Source organism: Panicum virgatum, chromosome 2N, assembly GCF_016808335.1.
Source record: "Panicum virgatum strain AP13 chromosome 2N, P.virgatum_v5, whole genome shotgun sequence".
Lineage (NCBI taxonomy): Eukaryota > Viridiplantae > Streptophyta > Magnoliopsida > Poales > Poaceae > Panicum > Panicum virgatum.
Window position 1 is genome coordinate 62,854,615 of NC_053146.1, and position 19,262 is coordinate 62,873,876.

Consider the following 19,262-nt stretch of genomic DNA (forward strand, 5'->3'; position numbering starts at 1 on the left):
GTTGGCAACTTGTTTTGGCTGGTTTGGCTCACCTGTATGAGTTTGAGTAGCACTGCTTTTCATTCCCTACTTGTTAGTGCTGGATCATGGGTGATGCTTTTATTTCTCATAAACTGAACTTGCCTAGCTCTAGACTGATATGATATACCCTGTTGAGCTAGATGCAGGTCTTGTTTTTGGATGCACACGTGCTTGTGACTAGATGTTGCTCATATCCTTGTATCCCTGAATGCTTTCACTTACACCTCCTGCATTGCATTCATTGCATAGCATCTTTTCAGGGGGAGTTTTTGCTTCAGGGGGAGCTTTAGGTCTTTTTAGGCTTGATGTGTGCATGTGCCAACAAGGGGGAGAATTTTGAGAGAAGTGATCGAACAAGGGGGAGACTTGTTTGATTTTTGAAAAACTTGTTGTGCACAGGGCTTTGAGAGTGCATCATTTTGGGAGAGTTGCACTTGTGAGAGGGAAAAACTTTGCTTGGGGAGTTTCTGCTTTGGTTTTGGCTCCTGGTCTTCTCGTTTTCCCTCTGCTGCTTGCATGACTGCGTCGAGCGTTACCTCTGTCTTTGAGGAGTCATGTTTTTGGGAGAGTTGCACTTGTGAGAGGGAAAAACTTTGCTTGGGGAGTTTCTGCTTTGGTTTTGGCTCCTGGTCTTCTCGTTTTCCCTCTGCTGCTTGCATGACTGCGTCGAGCGTTACCTCTGTCTTTGAGGAGTCATGTTTTGGCTTTTGATCGATTGCGTCGAGCCGTTGCCCTTGTCTTAGGGGATCGATCTTTGCTTGAGTAAGTGACTGTTCTTGCCTTTCTGAGCTTTTTGTCACTTGCTTGAGTTCTTCTCTTTCGTGCTTCTTTGTTCTTCTTTGGTTTCACTTCTCTTGGTTCGTTTGTGGTGTGTTGACAATGCACTCATCAAGGGGGAGATTGAGGAATGTAGAGTACTCTATCCTGCTTGTGATGAGTGAATTGTCAACCGTGCGGTGTGATCGTGCGCTTGGTCTTTGGATTGCAGGTACACGGGCGTCGAGTGTCGACGGGGAGCTGTCGTGGAGGTGCTGTGGCCGATGGACCGTGTGGTGGACGGCGGTGAAGGGCAGCCGGGACCGGAGCTCGGACCGGGCGGCAGCTGTGGCGTCCACTCCTGGATCGAGGGCGCAAGCGGCGACGGAAGGCGGGTTTCTTGGTTTGCGCCACAAAACCAAGGAGGCGGACGGCGGTTGAAGACGCCAAGTCGTGGAGGCACGGGCGTTGGTCTCGGGACTGACGGAGGCGACAGGCGTCGGGCGGCGTCTAGGGCCGTCAGAAGGCCGAGGCGGGAACGGCGTCTAGGGCCACGGCGTGGAGGCGGGAATCTTCCCGCGCGTGAGGTTTTGGCGGTTTTCTCAAAACCGGCCATCTACCCGGGTTTCGCGGACCCTCCAAAACCGCGGACTGGATCTTCATCAAGACGGCGGCATCGCGGAGAAGACTTCGTTTCGAAGAAAGAACCTCGGCCGTCGGATGAGATCGTTGTACAGGGGGTGCTGCAGGCTAACCGGTCTGACCGGTCCCTGGCACCGGTCTGACCGGTCTAACCAACCGGTCTGACCGGTCCAGCGTACCAGTCTGACCGGTCCCGCGGGTATAAATACCCCTTCACTTGTGTTAGGTTAATTGCGGCTTTTGTAATTTGTTCGTGGACTCTCTGTTTCTCCAGGCCGCCGTCCCTGCGTCTCCCTCCCTCTGTTCCTCTCGTTTGAGTTGATTTTGTCCATGGATTGTTGAAACCTTGTAAGGGATTTGATTGGGAAAGGAGGCCCTATCCTCCTCGTGCCCTCTGGGCTTTTGATTTGATTCAATCCCCTGGTTTTGTGCCTTGTGCAATGGATTTTCGATTTCGTTTTTGGCACACTTGATTGAGAGGAGACCTCGAGTTCTTTGCTGTGATTTCTGTGCTCCCAACTTTGACCTAAACCCTCTGGAATCACTGACGTGTTCGAATTCGAGTTCTTGAGTGTTTGAGAAAACCCCAATCCCTTTTGATCTCCCCCATAATCCTCATGATTTGTTGATCTTTAGGACGAGATCTTTTGGGGATATGTTCACGGGGTAGGGGCGAAGCAATCCGCCAAGTTTCACCGATTTTCGTGGTCATTTGCTCGAGATTCAACGTTTGAATCAAATTTCTCGGGGGGTTTCTGGGTGCTACCGGTCAGACCGGTAGGCACGACCGGTTAGACCGGTCCAGCGCACCGGTCAGACCGGTCCAGCGCACCGGTCAGACCGGTCCAGCGCACCGGTCAGACCGGTCCAGGCAGATCAGTTCTGCAGTTTTCCCGATTCGCTTCCGTTTTGCTTCGTGATTTCGCTCGCTCGTTTGAGGCCTTTTGTGTTGGTTTAGCTTTTCCAAACTTTGGCCAGAACGCTTGAGGGCTTGGGTGATTTTCGGGATATAGGCCGACGGTTTGAATTTCGAAAGAAATTTTGATCGGCTCCCATTCACCCCCTCTGGTCGGCGGCTTCGGTCCCACAAGAATCCTCACCGCTCCAAGAGCGACATGAGACTGACAAGTCGATCGACCAATCTGCTCCATCAAGATCACATTTTAATTGTTGGTTGATATCACTTAACGACGAAATCAGACCGGACCAAGCCGTTGGACCCATGGAAGTAGTGGATGAGGTCAACTTGCGTTCTGTTATGCTCTTGGAACCCATCGACGTCTTCTAACGTCCTGATTTACGGAGTCTCCACATTCATCGTTTCTCCTTAGATGCCGTCGATCAACTAGGTAGAACGAGACATTCCTCACCGCTCATCATGTAACCTATGTACATGCAACAGCCTATTTATGGACCATTGAGATAAGAATACAATATGACATTCTGTTCAGGGTACACTTGCATAGTAATCAAAGCAAAATAGGTTCTGAACCTTACTTGTGAACCCTATCTTTTTTTCTGCTTCGTGTCCCCATGAGCTACACCACTGCCGCTGTTGTCAGCTCAACCACAACTGCCCTCAAATATTTAACCACCGTCACTACAGCCTCCGACGCCACGACCTCTTTCTCCCACTCCAACGTCACTCATGGTGTAAACATCAAGAAACTTATTCCATCCCCTCATTTCAAGAAGAACATATTCGTCATCGTCCTCGGACACTGCAACCCCTTTATTCCGGGTAGGATAAAGATCCTACCCCTCGGACATTTTAAAAAAAATATATTCTGAAAATTCGGGATTTCATGAGAAAGATCCGTGTCGTTTAAGCCAAAAGCGTGCAATGCATGATCAGGGAATTCAAATTTCAAGCACAGCCACAGATATTACTAGCGTGGCCATTCTAGTGTGCCCCCCTTTTACTCCGGTAGCGAACCTAAGTTCAACACAAGCTACTGTTGTGATGCATAAGGATCGTGTAGAGGCTCCTCAGTCTTCATCTCTCTCAGGAGGGAGGCCGCATGGAAGCAGCATTTTCTGTGACATAGAAACAATGGATCATTACACTTAATTTCAAGTTCTCATCGAACAATTGTAAGGTAATCGGCAATTGCTAAACATCAAAACAAACTGGTAGGAGAAAAAAAATCTTTTAGATTATGGTATACATTGTAAGTCATGGTGCCAAATGAAATGCTTTTAGGCTGCTAACAGATTCAAAAGAGATACGATAGAATTAATGGCAGGCATGACGTCAATTTAGTACAGAAGCACATCATTAATTAGCAAATTGTGTACAGCAGTTCTGTTCTTCATATTCTGTTTTGTGTACAAAAGACTTGATTTAACCATGAAGCTGAAGTGCCGAACCATGTCATCTACTATCTCCATTTTTCAAATACCCATATTCACTTTCACTAGCGATTGAACTAAATATTTTGAACTTTAACATCAAATTTGAACCTTCAACTTAAAAATTACGAATCAGGCTCAATCTTAGAGGACAAGGTGGTGAAGACCTAGCCTATCTACCACCACAGTTGATGTGACTGAGTTCAGAAAATGTCAATATGGAAAAAATCAATAAAGAAAAACATAAGGCCCCAATTTCCAATCAATAAGATACTGACACGTCAGGAAAACAGTCCCTTATGGATATGGCTTTAACAATTGATTCTATTTGCAAGACCAATATGTGGACAATCAGTAGAATAGTTCAAACTTCTTCTAGCAGTGCATCTGTGGTTGCCTGACTACCTAAACAAAAACCAACACTTTGATTTGAGTGCATCATTAACTACGTCAACAAATATCTAATTTTATGTTAAATTTAGGACGGATTCTTTGACCAGTATTGATTCTACTCTACTCAAGTCATCTTGTTTCTTGCAGGGAGAAGAGGACCCTGCTTTTAGCATCATGATTTGGTCTAATCTTCGACATAATTAAATAATTTTCAACTATAACTTAGTAGAATAGTAAAAACTTGCCAAACATACTTTTGACGTACTGTAGTAGAAGAGTTAAAACTCATGAAACATACTTCATCACATTATAATTTAGTAGAAGAGTTAAATCTCGCCAAACATACTTCACCATACTATAACTTATTAGTAGAGGAATCAAAACTTGTCAAACATACTTCGCAGTAGTATAACTTAGTAGAACAGTTAAAACTTGCCAAACATACTTCAACAAACTTTAGTAGAACAGTTACAACTTCCATACCTGCATAAAATTGTAACGCTCTCTTCCAATTGATTCATTTTCAGCAATAGCAAAATATGCCAACATTGGATAGTGCCCAATATAAGAGGCATAGCTGTCCCTCTGAATGTTTACAGCCCATTCACTGTTCATATTAAAAAAATATTAAGCATTACTCACAATTCAGTTAGCCTTTTCTTAATGAAAAAAAAAGATACTTACAATCTGGTCAAGTCCGCATGTCCTGTGCCAACATATTTGGCTTGAAGATGCTCAAGCTGAGAATTTATGTTGAACCGATCGCTAGCCTTTAAAAATAGTGAGCTGTGTTAGAAACCTTGCAGTCAAAATGCCAAAGAACAATATAGGCAATGAAACAGCATAAGGAGCCACATTGGAAGAACCTATCTGAATTTGATACTTCAAAGGGTACTCACATAATACTATCTCAACATACCAAAAAAAAATATTACAAATATCGCTAGTACTTCAATTATGGCTAAGGAGCCAGCATTCTAGCTGATAAACCCCTAACTGAGTTCCAGCAGGAAGCTTCAGGAGCAAAGATCTCCTCAAGCAGTCAAGTAAAGCATGACCATAGGGATTTCTTAACTACATTCCAGGCCTCTACTGTACTTCCTACTATGGCTAATTGGCCCCACTTATCAATCTACAACAACGTGCCGAGAATTCCATAGTTTCTAAAAAAGGATTGAATAACAGGTTCCCTTGTTTAACCAAAATTTGTTCAAGACCACAGTATACAGAATGCGCCAATCTGTTTTCTCAAGGGTAGTTTTGACAACAGAACATGTAAAACACCTCCAAGTAGCAGCATCTATCACAGACAGGGCAACAAGATTACAAGGAAAGCAATCCAGGGAGATAGTTCAGACTACCAAACCTGCATGGTTGTTGACTGTTTTAGTTTGCCACCTCAATACAAGAGCCACAAATCCCAAAATCAGAACCCAACTGATAATCAACCTGTAAACAGAAGGAGAACCAGACTTAATGATTTGTGCCCGATTCCATGAAAGGGATGGGTTTCCCCATAATTTTATTTTTGGAAAAAAAATTGTGTTATTAGCACCGGACCAAACAGCAAACAAATTGGATGGATCAGAGCATCTGTACCAGCAAGATGTTCAGATACGACTGCTCCCAGATATGGGTGTGAAGAGTCATATTTATCTCATTTGATTGGATTTTTTTCTGAGTTGGAATTGTAGTGGGATACTGCCAGATATGAATATGGATATAGATAATTGGTTGAATATCAGCCAAACATCTACTTGTGCCCGACGAAATTACTAACCTCGTAAGCACAAGCTAGATCCATCAGCTCATACTCTTGAAGTACTACTTTAGTAATAACATAACATTACAGTGGTTACCATGCCAAATTGCTACGTGACACTATTACTTGAAAACTTTACAGCAAACTGAGACCCCATTGCAACGATATGCCATCGGGTTTATCCGCTTGATGAAGCAATCGATGCTTCAGAAGGAATCGAACTACCCGAGCAACCCTAACTAATTTGCTCCCCCAAAAAAAAACTAAGTAACTTTCTGTTTCAAACAGGATACATATTATGCAGACTGCAAAGTTCAAGCAGACGATTTGGTTTCAAAAACGCATCCAGCCAGCTCGTCCTATTTTCCCAGTGGATCTGAGCCCGCCCCATACGTACCTCTTGCGCTGCTGGTGTGTGGTTGCGGTCGAAGTCGCAGCTCGCCTGGCGGCCGTGCGGGACGAAGACGAGCGGCGGACGGCGACGAGCACGGCGCTTGCGGCTGCCAGCGACTGGGGGGGATTGCCGGATTGGGGCCTCGGGGGACAACCGAACGAGATGCATGGGGCCCCATTGGTGAACGGTTTCGAGAGTATTGGGCTGGTATGGTAGCGATGGGCCTGGCGGCTGCACTAGCCCGGATATTTGAGGCCTGGTAATACTATCTCAGAGAGAAAAAGGCCCGCCAACCCGCCGTCAGCCGCCGCCTCTATTACACTGAAAACAGTAAACTGAAGCAAAACGCATGCTACAAGCTGAAACAGGCAACAAGCCACAAATGTTACAAACTAAGCAACCAGAAACTAAGATGAGGATGTACATTTACAATGCAAAAAGTATGTACAATTTCAAGGGGTCAAAATTCGTTGATCACTCAGCCAAAAACTGGTTGGAAAATTTCTTTTACGCCGGTTTTGTAACATAGCTAGTCTGACCAACGCATCATCGTCCATTTCCAAGTCAACCATCTCTTTGGCTCAGCAATGACTTTGCCTCATAGTTAGGAATTGCTGGCTCAGCAACGGCTTTGCCTAATTGCCTTGGTCACTAGTACTACATCCAAGACTTTCGTTTCGAGATTTGTCTTTAGGCTTTACCATAAACTCGTTCTGAAACGTGCATACTTTTAAGGAGAATACATCCCATGACATGTTTTCCCCTGTTCGGAAATAAAGGATTCAGCCTTTTGGCGTGGCGTCTGCATTCAGCGGCGGCCATGGAGGCGTCTACCGGGGGCGCGTCTATTCCTCGCATGTGCGAGGAATCGACGGCACATCGCTGAGACCAGCGCCCCCGCCTCCCTCACCTCTCCCAGCTCCGGCGGCGCCGCCGCCGCCTCCGCCGCAGCCCTCCACCGCCGTCGACCCTAATCAAACACGCCGCCAGTCTACTGCCTCGCCCCCGCCGCCGGCCTCCGCACATCGGAGGTCCTGCCCTGCCCGACCGGCGGCGCTCCCGCGCCGCCTCGCCCTCCACCGGCCCACCGCCGCTGCCGTCGGGCCGCCGCCTTCCCCCGGCCTCACCTTCTATAGCCGGAGGCCATGGATCCATCCCACCCCCAGCAAACCAAACCCTAAAAGCCGCCGCCGCCCTCCACCACCCCGGCCGCCGGCGACCTCGCCGACGGCCGCTCCCCCACCAACCACCCCTCTCCTCCTCCCCTAGCTCTCTCAGCTCGCAACCCCTCACATGCCGCCCTTGCTTGAGGTTGAAGACGATGTACAATGCCTTCACGAACTTCTGCGATGGGTCACCGGGAAATCGCATATGCGATGAATAGATTTCCCGTCTACCGGTGACCACACGTCCACACATAGGCGGCGTTCACCAGCGTCGAGCACCCGGGGCCGTGTCAAGCGTGCTCGCCGCCTGCTCCATCCAGCGGTCATGCTGAGCATAACAGTGGGCGGAGACCTTGACGTTGGATGGCGAGGCCGCCGGAACAGAGTGGTGTGGCTCTGTGCCTCTGTCGTCGGAGAAGGCTCTTTCCCGCTGCCGGACTGCCCGTAGATTAGAAGCGGCCGGCGTTCGCAGCGGGGATGAGCGAGACATAGGCCCGTCCTGGAGGATCTCGCGCGCGGCGACGGCAAGACTGGCCGAGAGGTGAAAAGCACCGCGAGCCCGGCATGCGCCACCGCCGCCGTCGAGCCGAGCACCGCGCCATGGCCAACACCGATATCGATAGGAGGGTGCGCTGCGCCGTACAGAGGCAGGTGGCCGTTGAGGTGCGGCGCGCGCTGACCAACCCCGTCGTGGTCTGCGTTAGACTCGAGGCGAGAGGAAGACGGAAGGGCCTCGCTGCCTCGAGATCGATCCAGGCCGTACAACTTCGATCCAATGGGCAGGAGAGGTCCTGGATGGACGGTATTTCATTTACCGTCCACCCGCGGACGCGAAATGAAACGACGTCCACCCCCCGAGGTCGGGCTGCCCGGCGCCATCGATGGCGACCACGCCGCGCTGAGCCGCTGACATCCACAGTGGGCGTTCGTGGCTTCCGCGCAGGACATGGAGGTCCCATTGGCCGCTGAGCTGATGCCGATCCACAGCAGCTGGCCGGTCGTTGCACACGGCAACGCGCGCGCGCACCGGCGTGCGCGAGCGTGACACGAGGCACGCCTGGCTGGCCGGCGGCGTTCGCGCCGTCGATCCTACTGCTCGGATGTACACACCTACACACCAATTGGGCATGGAGCTAGCGGTGCCTCTCGCCGTCCGCGCCGTGGTCATGCACAGTACGGTTCGGCGCCATGGCAGCGTTCTTCGGTCGCGGGAACGTCCACGTCTGGAGAACCGCACGCGCGCTTGGTGCGCGATGCCGGCGAGTTGGATACATACCGCAGTCTGCAGTCGCTGCAGCACGCGCGTTTGATCGCCTGCGCGGCCCGGCCACCGGCCGCGAGGCGTGGCAGGCTTGAAGGTGCATCGCTTGCTAGTGGTGCTGCTTGCCCAGATGGAAAGGTTCGACATCAAATCGTCAATGCGGCGGCACTGGACGGCATGGTCGAGCTCCCGCTGCCGGGCGGTAAGCAGATGTAGCTGGCGTCCTAGGCCGGCGTTCGCCAGTCGCGACGAGGATGAGCATAGAGGGAGACGTAGGCCTGGAGGAGCTGCCAGAGCAACACTGTGTCTTGCCGCCGTCGAGCCGGGCGGAGCGGCACGTGGACGAGCACGTGAGCAACTACTCGTCAGGGCCTCGATAGGATCCAGGCCGTACGAGTCCGATCCAACGGATAAGCGGGGCCCAAGGGAAGGACGGTGTTTCATTTACCGTCCACCTGGACGGTAAACGGAGTACCGTCCACCCCTGCTGCAGTCGGGCTCGGACGCTCCTCGTCACCGCCGACATCGCCCGCTCGCCGGGATCATCGACGAGAACCAAGTAGCCCCGGCCCCCGGCTCGACGGCGGCATGCTGCCATTGAAGCCGTCGACAAGCCGGAGGTGGACGTCCACTGGGACACGCCGAGCTCCGTATGCTTCGTTGGCTATGCAATTAGCGTTTAAGCTTGCAATTGTGGCCACCTGGTTCACTTGGTTATCTGTTTTTAGGCTGCCCTGAGGAGAAATTCCATTGATGCTGATTCGGGTGGGATCCTGAAATTCAGAGATGCCATCATTACAATATAACAAGCTCTGACATTGTTAACTTATGAACTCCACGGTTGTATCTAACAGTCTCAATTCTGCTGCGTGGAACTGGCTATCTGACCGGAGTACTCGCCGGGTAGCACGGCGTCCAGATTGACCTCCACTCCACTACGAGTCTACGACCTCCTCAATCCCCATCAGGTCCAAGTGCCATAGCTGCCCAATGCACTAGTCCCTGATCAGCGCGTTCACAGAGAGGGCACTGAATCTGAATCTGAAGTTCTGAACTCGCTTGCTTCTCCTTTTAAATGACAATGCAGTGCTGAAAGGTTTGCACAAGGAAATAAACAAAAGCAAAACGTACGCATGCTACAAGCTAAAACAGGCAACAAGCTACAAATGTTACAAACTGAGGAATCAGATACTGCGCTATTGAGATGGAAGGCAATTGGTCTGTTTTGAGACGTAAAGTTGAGTGCTAAATTTTAGCATATATTAGCATTTATACACATGCTAAAGTTTTTGAGTCTTGACTAAAATTTATCCCATCCCATTAGCACTCTCATTTGGAGGAATTAATGCTAAAGTTTAGTACTTTCACCTATTATCACTTGGATCCAAACGAAGCCTAAACCTGGTTGGAGGGATATACATCTACGTTGCAAAAAAAGTACAATTTCAAGCTGTCAAAATCACTCAGCCTAAAATTGGTTGGGAAATTTCTTTGACGCCGGTTTTGTAACTTAGCTAGTCTGAAATAATATGTTCCAGCTCAGGATCCTCTGGTTCGACCAACGCATCAGGGCCTGTTTAGTTAGTGGTAAATTTTTTTGGCAACACTAATTACAAGTATTAAATATAGATTAATTATAAAACTAATTACACGGATGGATGAGAAATCACCAAATGAATTTATTAAGCCAAATTAATTCATCATTAGAGGTTGTTTACTGTAGCACAATATTGTCTAATCATTGCATAATTAGGTTCATGAGATTCGTCTCGCGATTTCACCTAGGATTATGGAATGTGTTTTATTTAATCTTACTATTACTAATTGGAGGCTCTTTTGAAGTCTCCACGTGAAGCCACTTAAGATCCTATGTGGACACTCTAAAAAAAATAGACAAATTTTATAAATTTTCACAAAAAATCAGAAATATCTAGCCATCAATTTAACAACTCCAATTATAATAACCATCGGATATGTTATCTTTTCTTATAAATTACCCACCTCTGCCATTATGAAGATAGATTAAAGTAACCCCCTAAACATATATCTAAATTATCCACCTACGCCATTATAAAAAATCTAAAGTAACCCCCTAATCTTCGTGTAAATTACCCACCTATGCCATTATAATACAAATAGCCCCCTAAATTTGCATATAAATTATCCATTATATAATTATTAGAAGTTAAATTACTCTTAAATTTGAATTCAAATTATATAATTATAATAAATATTAAAGTATCAATATAAAAATCTAAATTACAGTTTCTATCATTACTAATATTATTGTTTATATAAAAATATTACCCATGATGTATCACCATATCACCATCTATTTATATATGATGGAAGAGATAAGACTACCAATTCATAGACAAATAGTTCAACTAAATATATATATCGAATACATGTGGAGGTGGGATGCAAAATGAAATCTATTGTGACTAAATAATGATAGATATATATTTTAGAGTATGTGTTAGAATATTTAATTGATAAAAAAGAGCGTGAGATAAATATAATTATAATTATTGACCTTATTTTTATATTAATTTTAATTAGTCCGTGCGGGAGCACGGGTTGATAGGCTAGTAATAACAAATCTAAAATCGTACGGACATAGCCAAAGCCAGCACAATTCGAAGTGCATCATGGCCCCTATGTTGCTACACTAAATCTCGAACGATGCATGACAATTCACTGTTATCTTCTCAAAATCATTCAGTAACGCAAGCGTGCTGGAGGATGCTTCAATTCTTCAGCATCCTTGCAACGCATCGCCCTTGACACCTAGCTCATCAAATAAAATTTAGACTAGCAAAGATCAGACTGACAGAAACACCCCTCGGTCTAATAACAGTCCAGCACCTAATTCTGTCATCTTATTTAATCTGAGAAATGAAACCAAAGATCATTATTACAAATAATTCTTCCAACACAAAACCGATCAACCACAGATCAGCCTTGTAGTGGAGAATGTGAAGAACTTCTAGTTGCTATTTGGTGATGCCAATCCCCCCGAGTACCATGGAACATATGGGAAAAATGCGCGATGGGCATGCTCGAAGTCTGTGAGGGTGCAGACAACATGCCAATCTCCGCGACTCCAATCATAGGAGATGAGCCTCGCCCGTGTCCGGTCGTAGAAGAAAATCAAATCGCCGTTCGGATGAAATCCAGCTTTGTAGTAGGTTGGTTTCAGCACGTGCTTCCACGGCTCAAAAAGGAGATCCTTCTTGCTAACACGGCGCATAAGGGTCCACTCCCCGCTGTCCTCATCCTCAAGAACGTAGATCGACATGACATCATCCTTGCGGACGTCGTCGAGGTAAAGCAAGCGCCCTCGAGAATGGCCAATGTAACCACGGCGTCCACAGCGGCGATGATCGTCCGCACCCTCACGGCCCAGCACGTGGGTGATCCTCCATGGCCGACCCTTGGCGTCCACCGACGCGACTGCGTCGGAGTCGGTGGTAAGGTGTAGGGAGCCATTGAAGTAGGTCATGTGGTACATGAAGTTGAAGCCTCCATCATCCCGTCCCTTTTTGCTGAGAACCCATGTGCCAGTTTCCGATGAGTAGATCTCCACCGCCTCAAGGCAATGATGCGTGTTGTATTCCGCCTCCACCACCTGGAACACGTAGAAATGCGAGGAGATGGCCGGATCGAAGCCTACCGCAGCGTACCAGGTGATCACGCGATCCCCCTCGAAATCCCAGCACCAGGTTTGGTCCCCGGGGGTGTACTTGGGTTGCGGCAAGGCCACCCACTCGCCGGTGGCGGGGTTGCAGACGACGTAGAATGCCGGCGGGGGACGGCACGGGCACTCGTCCGAGCAGAGCAGGAGGAGGAGCCCGTTGCACGAGTCCAGCATCTCGATCTCCCGCTCCACGCAGCTTGGGGGGAGGAAGGAGAGAGCCGCGTCCACCACCGGAGGCAGGCCACCGGCTCCACCTGGAGGAGGAGTAACGGACGACGACGGCAGGCCGGTGAAGCGCCAGGCGGGGGCGCGGGAGGTGAAGAAGAAGCCCGACAGGGTCTGCGCGGAAGAACACCTCTCGGAGATGAGGGCGCGCCAGCGCCGGGAGACGCACTTGAAGCGGCAGAGTGACTTGGCCGGCAGCCGCGCGAGGATGTCGACGACGACGTCGTCGGGAAGGTAGGCCGCCGCCGTTGCGCCCTCCTCCATCCGGGAACGAGTCTGGAATCAATCTTATTATTACTAGAACAAAATAGAATCGGGAACAATTCTGGATTTGTTTTTATATATCTATTCATCAGTCATTTGATCGAAAACTACGAAGTCTGGAACTCGGAATTGCAGACAACTTACTCGTAAGCCTACCGGAATCGGGTCGTCCTTTTGGAGCGTAGAGCGGTAGAGCTCAACTGCATCCCGTTGCCGCCGTTCCTTTATTCACCGTGCAAAGACAGACACCGCAGGTTGCTGTAACAACCAGTCGTAGATAAACGTGGGCGATGGACCGGGACTACAGCGGATAGGCAAAGAGATCGATCCGGTATACAAGCTAACGAATCTAGCACGACCGTTCATGATCAGCTAATAAACCGGGCTTATAATTTCCTATATCTTTTTCCCCCCCGCGTTCTAGATTCCTGAACTGGCCTGATTCATTCGTGATCAACGAACTGCGATTGAATTGTGCAATGACGTGCAGACGCGCGGTTGGTTGGCGGCGGCTAGGCAGCGGCCGGTTGGTTGGGGGAAAACGGAGGAGCTGATCGATCCACTACAAGATCAGGTCAGGGATCTAGCGGAGCGGGGCTGAGTTGGCAGCAGCACAGGGCCCCTCGTCGTCAAATAAATAATCACGCACCGCCGGGAGGGTTGTCCACTACACCCGATCAATCTATCTATTATCTTTTTTTTTCTTTAGTATTCACATACTTTCCTTTGCACATACATTGACCCATAATTCACGTCATTTTTTTCTTTTGGAAGTATAATAGTTGACATCATTATTTATGAAAGGAAAAGAAAGACGTGTATTAAAGTATTACTTTCCTTTAGTATACACATATTTTACTTTGCACATACGTTAACTCATAATTAACAGCATTATTTATGAAAGGAATAGAAAGACATGTATTATTTTTAGAAGAATAATAAATAGCATTGTTGCTTGATGGTTTTGGAATGATATTAATTGACATCATTATTTTATAGAAGGAAAAGAAAGATGTGTATTATTTTTGAAAAGAAAATAAATAGCATCATTGCTTGATGGAAGAAAAATTAAATACGTGCCAGGCACGTAAAGCACGTACATCTCCCCTAGTTAGTGATTAAACATTTGAAGTAGCACATGAAAAATTTTGGGAAGTCTGAGTCGTCGAGCTGAAAAAGGCCTGGTTCGGGCTTGTTGATTGGATCTGACACCTGTACTAGAAAAAGTCCTAGCTCTTTGTCCGGCAGGGTACCGTACCGGATTGTAAACTAGTTACAGTCGGCGCCGGACTGGGCAAGTGCTGTTGCCATCGGACAATGCCAATAGCGTGCGCCTCCGATCCCAGCACGACTCGGAATACTTCCCGTCGATCTCTCCAACGTTTCCCGAGTATAAATTGCGACGCACGTCGTCGTCTGGCATCGTGAACGCAGCAATCGAAACTCGCAACTCGCCTTCAACCGAAATCGAAGCAACCAGCCAAGGCCGCTCCTCGGGCGCCCAACATGAAGAAGCTTCTTTTCGCCGCCGTCTGCGCCCTCCTACTCCTGCTCAACGGTATGTTCTACTTGTTCTTGTTGATTTCACAACATTTTCCTCACTTTTTTTCTCGGAGATTATGTTTAACGCCGATCTGCTTGTCGTTAATTAGCAGCTGGTCATGTGGAGTCCCGGCGCCATGGCGACAGCGGCTCCGAGCGGCAGTTCAAGCTGTTCGTGTTCGGCGACGAGTACGCCGACACCGGCAACTACCCGGTTGCAGACTTGACCAAGACGACGCGCGCGTGGTACTACCCCTACGGCAGCAACGACAAGGATCACGGCGCCACTCCGACCGGCCGCTTCTCCAACGGCTTGGTCCTCCCTGATTTCGTCGGTACGTACGCTACAGTAATTACATCAGTTCGATACTCTACAAATTAAATAAATCTCTCTGGGGCTTTGAGCATCGATTATGGATTCATATTATGGGTCTTTGTGCACGCACGCAGCAAGGATTTTGGGGATGGAAGAGTCACCTCCGGCGGAAAGGAAGAGGGAGCAGGACGGGGTCGACCCCTCTGGCATGAACTTCGCCGTCGGCGGTGCCGGCGTGGTCGAGGGAACGAGGGAAGCTCCGAAGCTCGGCAGGCAGGTCGATAAGTTCAAGAGGATGGTCAGGCATGGCATCATCGATGACGATCTCACAGACTCCGTCGCGCTCATCGCCTTCTCCGGTAGACGTGACTACGAACGCTTCAACGACATGACCAACACCGACGTGAAGGCCGTGGTACAGGAGGTGACGGACAAGATCGCCGATGCCGTGGAGCAGCTGATGGACCTGGGCGTGGAGAAAGTGGTGGTGACCACGCTGCCCCCGATTGGCTGCACGCCGGGGTTGTCGAAGACCAAGGACGGCGTCTACGATGCCAAGTGTGACGGCCAGAAGGTTACAAGCATCCACAACACGTACCTCGAAGAGAAGGTGTTCCAGCACAAGGACGTTTTCAACCTGGACCTGAAAGCCGCCTTCAACCGTCTCGCAGCCCCGTCGTCGCGGTCGAAGCGGTTCAAGTACAAGCTGGAGCCGTGCTGCGATAGCTTCGACCAGAGCGGCTACTGCGGGCAGATCACGGAGGACGGCGAGCCGCAGTACAACCTGGGCTCCAAGCCCGACAAGTTCTTCTACTGGGACGACATCAACCCGACCCATGCCGGCTGGAAGGCCGTCGTCAACGAGTTCGAAGAGTCCATCAGGAACTTCGTGCACATCTAGCTCTAGCCAGTTTGCATGCATGCTTGCCAGTGACTATGCTCACTGTTAGGTTCTCAATTACTGGTTTCAGTCGCGTCTGTTCTAGGTCCTTTTTTTTCGACGAACCAAGTCTGATCTAGGTTTAGCGTCAGAGTTTTATGTCCAACTGCTACAATACAAATATGTCGTTGATTTTTTGTTTCTATGGTCCCGGATTTTGGATGTTTTTTAGGCCACGGTTTCTATACAAGTGGTCTCTTGCGAATTTTGTTGTTTGAATAATGGTCCGTCACCAGCTCGTGGTTTCATTTCTTTCATGGAGACAATAACAATAGTTGAAGATATGCTTCCCCCGATCGATCACAAATATAAGTCGATCTTCAATCTAAATCAAACTTCTTTAACTTTAATTATCAATATCTGAAATTTCAGATAGATTGAACGCAAGATTGACTTTTTAATGGATATTGCTTGCTGCTGAAGGTTCAAAAAGTTTGACTTGGATTAACAAACTTTGTGACCACGACTATGAGATTTTTTTTCTATCTACTAGACTACAGATAGAGTGAGATTTTGTATCTCCAACTCCAACGTTTTATAGTATACTCCCTCTGGACTCATATGTTATTAGGAGTATAGTGATATCTCGTTTTGGCCAGTTTATTGGGCGTGGGTGTGTTCCAACAACAGTAATTAACTAGAAACACCAGCGCGGCAAAGTCGCACCCTCGTGAAGTGCCAGCCCATTGGATTTCAGTAACCACATGTGTTTTATGAATTAAAATGACATACCAATCATTCAGAAGAAATATTTTCCTGCAATGTTCATGACCCCTATATAATCTAAAGAGATGTTGTAGGCCTCTAATCGTTGGTGTAATTCAATGCATTGAGAGTAAGCTAGTGTATTTGATTTAAAGAGTAATTATAGCAGAAAAATGATAAAAAAATAGGAGTAATAGAACAAACTATAATAACAGGGGCAGAAATAACTCGCAACGAACATAAAAGAAGGTAGGAACAGAAGCATAGTGTTGCTAGTGATATTGATTTTGCCCACGAAATTATGACCTCTTCTGAGAATCCAAAAGGAAAAGAGGAATTCCACTTGCGAAGTTTAAAATGTCATAAAAATCACGGTCCTGAGAACCCAGACACAGCAACAGCTAGCCTAGAATCCCTTGGGCTCATGCTTCTCCATATTTCTGCTAACCTGGCGGCCACCATTTTCTTGTGAGCTGACAATTAAATCCTAATAATATGGGACTTTGTTAGCAAAAACATTTCATTTTTTTTCTCTTACTCTGTTTGCTTTCTATTGCTCCTGTCGTATGCCAGGGAGCAAAAAATAATAAGGGCGAAATGCAAGTATGAGTAATAGTTATCATGCTTCATGATGACTCTCTGGATGAAAGATATTTGTATGATAGGATGACTCTCTAGATGAAAGATATTTATATGATAGAATGAAGATGGAGAGAATTCTAAAAATGTAGAAGAGTGTAGAAGGTGGACACAATGCAACACCATATGAACTATGGAATCCTATAAATAGAGGTGTCTCCTTCCTCCCTTGCCATATTATGTCATAAGAGGTCTCAAGTAGGAGATGACAATATTGTCATATAGGGTAACAGTAGGATAGCCATATAAAGAGTGTAAGTGTCATCTCGTGTTGTATCAAGTTGAGTTGTGAATAAAGATTTGAGTTCCCTTGTAAGTGTTAGTTTTCCAGTTTCTAGATACTTAGTTTATAAGTTATGATTTATCGTAGGCTGACTCTGCCATCCGGGATCACAAAAGGTCTGGACTTCATCGTAGCAAGGCTCTTCCTCCAGGAAGTCAACTTCATTTGTTGGTAGGCTCTGCCACTCGGAAGCGAGAAAGTGGCTCTGCAGTTGAAATGACCTTATACATTAAGTAACTAGAAATTGAAAAGGCTAATGACTCTAGAGTGAGCTGGTGTGTAAAGTGTAGGTCTTCAGCTTAGTGGGTATTAGGGCCACCTCGGTTCCCAACAAATAGTGTAAGCATAGAGGACTGTATTATGGTCCACCATCCAATCTCCATTTTCTTGTAGAATATTTCTTCTCGGGCACATACAACACTGTCGAGGTATAACGCTGATAAGAGGAACAATGAGACGCAAACAAAATAGGGCACAATTTAGTGTATACTTCACATAATACTGAATTACGAGACAAGTCACAGAAAAAGGCTGCATACTATATTATCAACAAAAAAATTAAAATAGCTGAAAGAACTTCTTGATCTGATACTACTCTATCATTATGAACTCGACGGAGGACACGCACAAAGTACTGTAGAGACGATCCCGATAAAGGCTCAGGGCCGATTCCGATTTCGCCCCGCTCCAACCAAAGGCCTGACCTATATTAACCTGTTCTCGTCCTCGGCTTCCCGCACCTGTCGGCCTACCCTCGACGTGGAGTCCCACCCTCTCAACGTCTCGCCGCCGCCGCCGCCACCGCCGCCACCCTTCCATCCCACTGTGTCCAGGATTATCTTCTCCGTTAGGAAATAATGATGATGATGCCCTTCGAGGACAGTAACACCGCCACTCCATTATTATGTTCAATTATCAGTTGGAGCCGACCTTTCGTCCTTGGCCTTCTTCTACCGCTGCTCGTCCTTGTTCTTAGTCACCATCATTGTCGAGCCAAGCAAAAACAAGCAAACGAGGATCACGATAGGAAAGCCAAGGAAACTATCCGCACGTCCGACTACCTTGACGACATCCAAGAGAAGTTGCTATCAACTGTGGATGCTGTCGAGAGAAAAGATCTGTTAGAAGAGATGGAGTTTATCGAGCAGGGTTTCGTGCGGGAGTGGCTCCATCACCCAGACCTACGCGGCATGGAAGTTTACGAGAGGTGCTCCGATTTCTGGAGCACGATGGCGCGCCCTCGGTGCTGGAGATAGCAGGCATGCACTGTGTTGGGAAGTCCACACTTCTCTACCTCCTAAACACTACTTACTCGAATAATCACCCCTTCGATCACGTCTTCCACATGCGAGTAGGCAGTGGATGTACAGTGGCCAAGATCCAGGATTTTCTTGCTTGGGTAATAGGGTTAGGCCGGTGCCCTGGCATGTCAGATGTGCAATTCACCGAGATCATCTCCAGACGTCTAAAACACAAGAGGTTTTTACTGTTGTTGGATGATGTGCGTGACGGCGGCAATGATCTCTCAGCGATCGGCCTACCAATGCCACTTGTTGGACACCGGCAGAAAGTCTTCTTCACCACCAGGGATCAGGCTGTTTGCGCCAACATGGGCTGCGCTGCAGCCAACACCATCCAAATGCAGTGCTTGGGAGAAGATGATGCATGTGACCTCTTCAGGTATCATGTGGCTGTGAAACCCTCTATCCCAATGCACTGATGGAGGACATTGCAAAAAAGATTGTTGCAGAGTGTCGAGGCTTCCCCAGTGCCTTATGCACTATTGGTTGATCTATGTCAAGCCGGACAGAGGGCTATCATTGGATAGTCGTGTATGACATGCTAATGATCAAGCGCCCACTGCCCGATGATATCAAAGAGATGAGTGATGTAGGCTATCT

At 47.7% G+C, this 19,262-nt stretch overlaps 3 protein-coding genes across 3 annotated transcripts; 1 reads left to right on the top strand and 2 right to left on the bottom strand.

The window, feature by feature from the left end:
- Positions 1 to 3,124: 3,124 nt before the first annotated feature.
- On the bottom strand, positions 3,125 to 6,482 carry LOC120661740 (uncharacterized protein At4g14342). The gene is made up of 5 exons (XM_039940662.1): positions 6,324 to 6,482; positions 5,531 to 5,613; positions 4,849 to 4,934; positions 4,648 to 4,771; positions 3,125 to 3,456 (listed from the first exon to the last, which is right to left on the bottom strand). Exons 2-5 carry the CDS (start codon positions 5,534 to 5,536, stop codon positions 3,409 to 3,411), a joined length of 264 nt encoding a protein of 87 aa, XP_039796596.1. The 5' UTR covers positions 5,537 to 5,613; positions 6,324 to 6,482; the 3' UTR covers positions 3,125 to 3,408.
- A 5,254-nt stretch (positions 6,483 to 11,736) lies between these two features.
- Positions 11,737 to 12,936, bottom strand: LOC120662884 (F-box protein At5g07610-like). The gene has a single exon (XM_039941944.1). It carries the CDS (start codon positions 12,934 to 12,936, stop codon positions 11,737 to 11,739), a length of 1,200 nt encoding a protein of 399 aa, XP_039797878.1.
- A 1,437-nt stretch (positions 12,937 to 14,373) lies between these two features.
- Positions 14,374 to 15,939, top strand: LOC120662885 (GDSL esterase/lipase At5g03600-like). The gene is made up of 3 exons (XM_039941945.1): positions 14,374 to 14,494; positions 14,592 to 14,813; positions 14,929 to 15,939. Exons 1-3 carry the CDS (start codon positions 14,443 to 14,445, stop codon positions 15,693 to 15,695), a joined length of 1,041 nt encoding a protein of 346 aa, XP_039797879.1. The 5' UTR covers positions 14,374 to 14,442; the 3' UTR covers positions 15,696 to 15,939.
- Positions 15,940 to 19,262: the final 3,323 nt, after the last annotated feature.

Bases quoted from the DNA above. Each gene is read 5' to 3' on its own strand.
- LOC120661740 (XM_039940662.1), bottom strand. The intron at 4,772-4,848 runs GTAAGTATCTTT...TAATATGAACAG, and splicing joins CATGCGGACTTGACCAGATT to TGAATGGGCTGTAAACATTC. The intron at 3,457-4,647 runs GTATGGAAGTTG...TCTATGTCACAG, and splicing joins AGCGTTACAATTTTATGCAG to AAAATGCTGCTTCCATGCGG.
- LOC120662884 (XM_039941944.1), bottom strand. From the start codon at position 12,936: ATGGAGGAGGGCGCAACGGCGGCGGCCTACCTTCCCGACGACGTCGTC.
- LOC120662885 (XM_039941945.1), top strand. From the start codon at position 14,443: ATGAAGAAGCTTCTTTTCGCCGCCGTCTGCGCCCTCCTACTCCTGCTC. The intron at 14,495-14,591 runs GTATGTTCTACT...GTTAATTAGCAG, and splicing joins CCTCCTACTCCTGCTCAACG to CTGGTCATGTGGAGTCCCGG. The intron at 14,814-14,928 runs GTACGTACGCTA...GCACGCACGCAG, and splicing joins GGTCCTCCCTGATTTCGTCG to CAAGGATTTTGGGGATGGAA.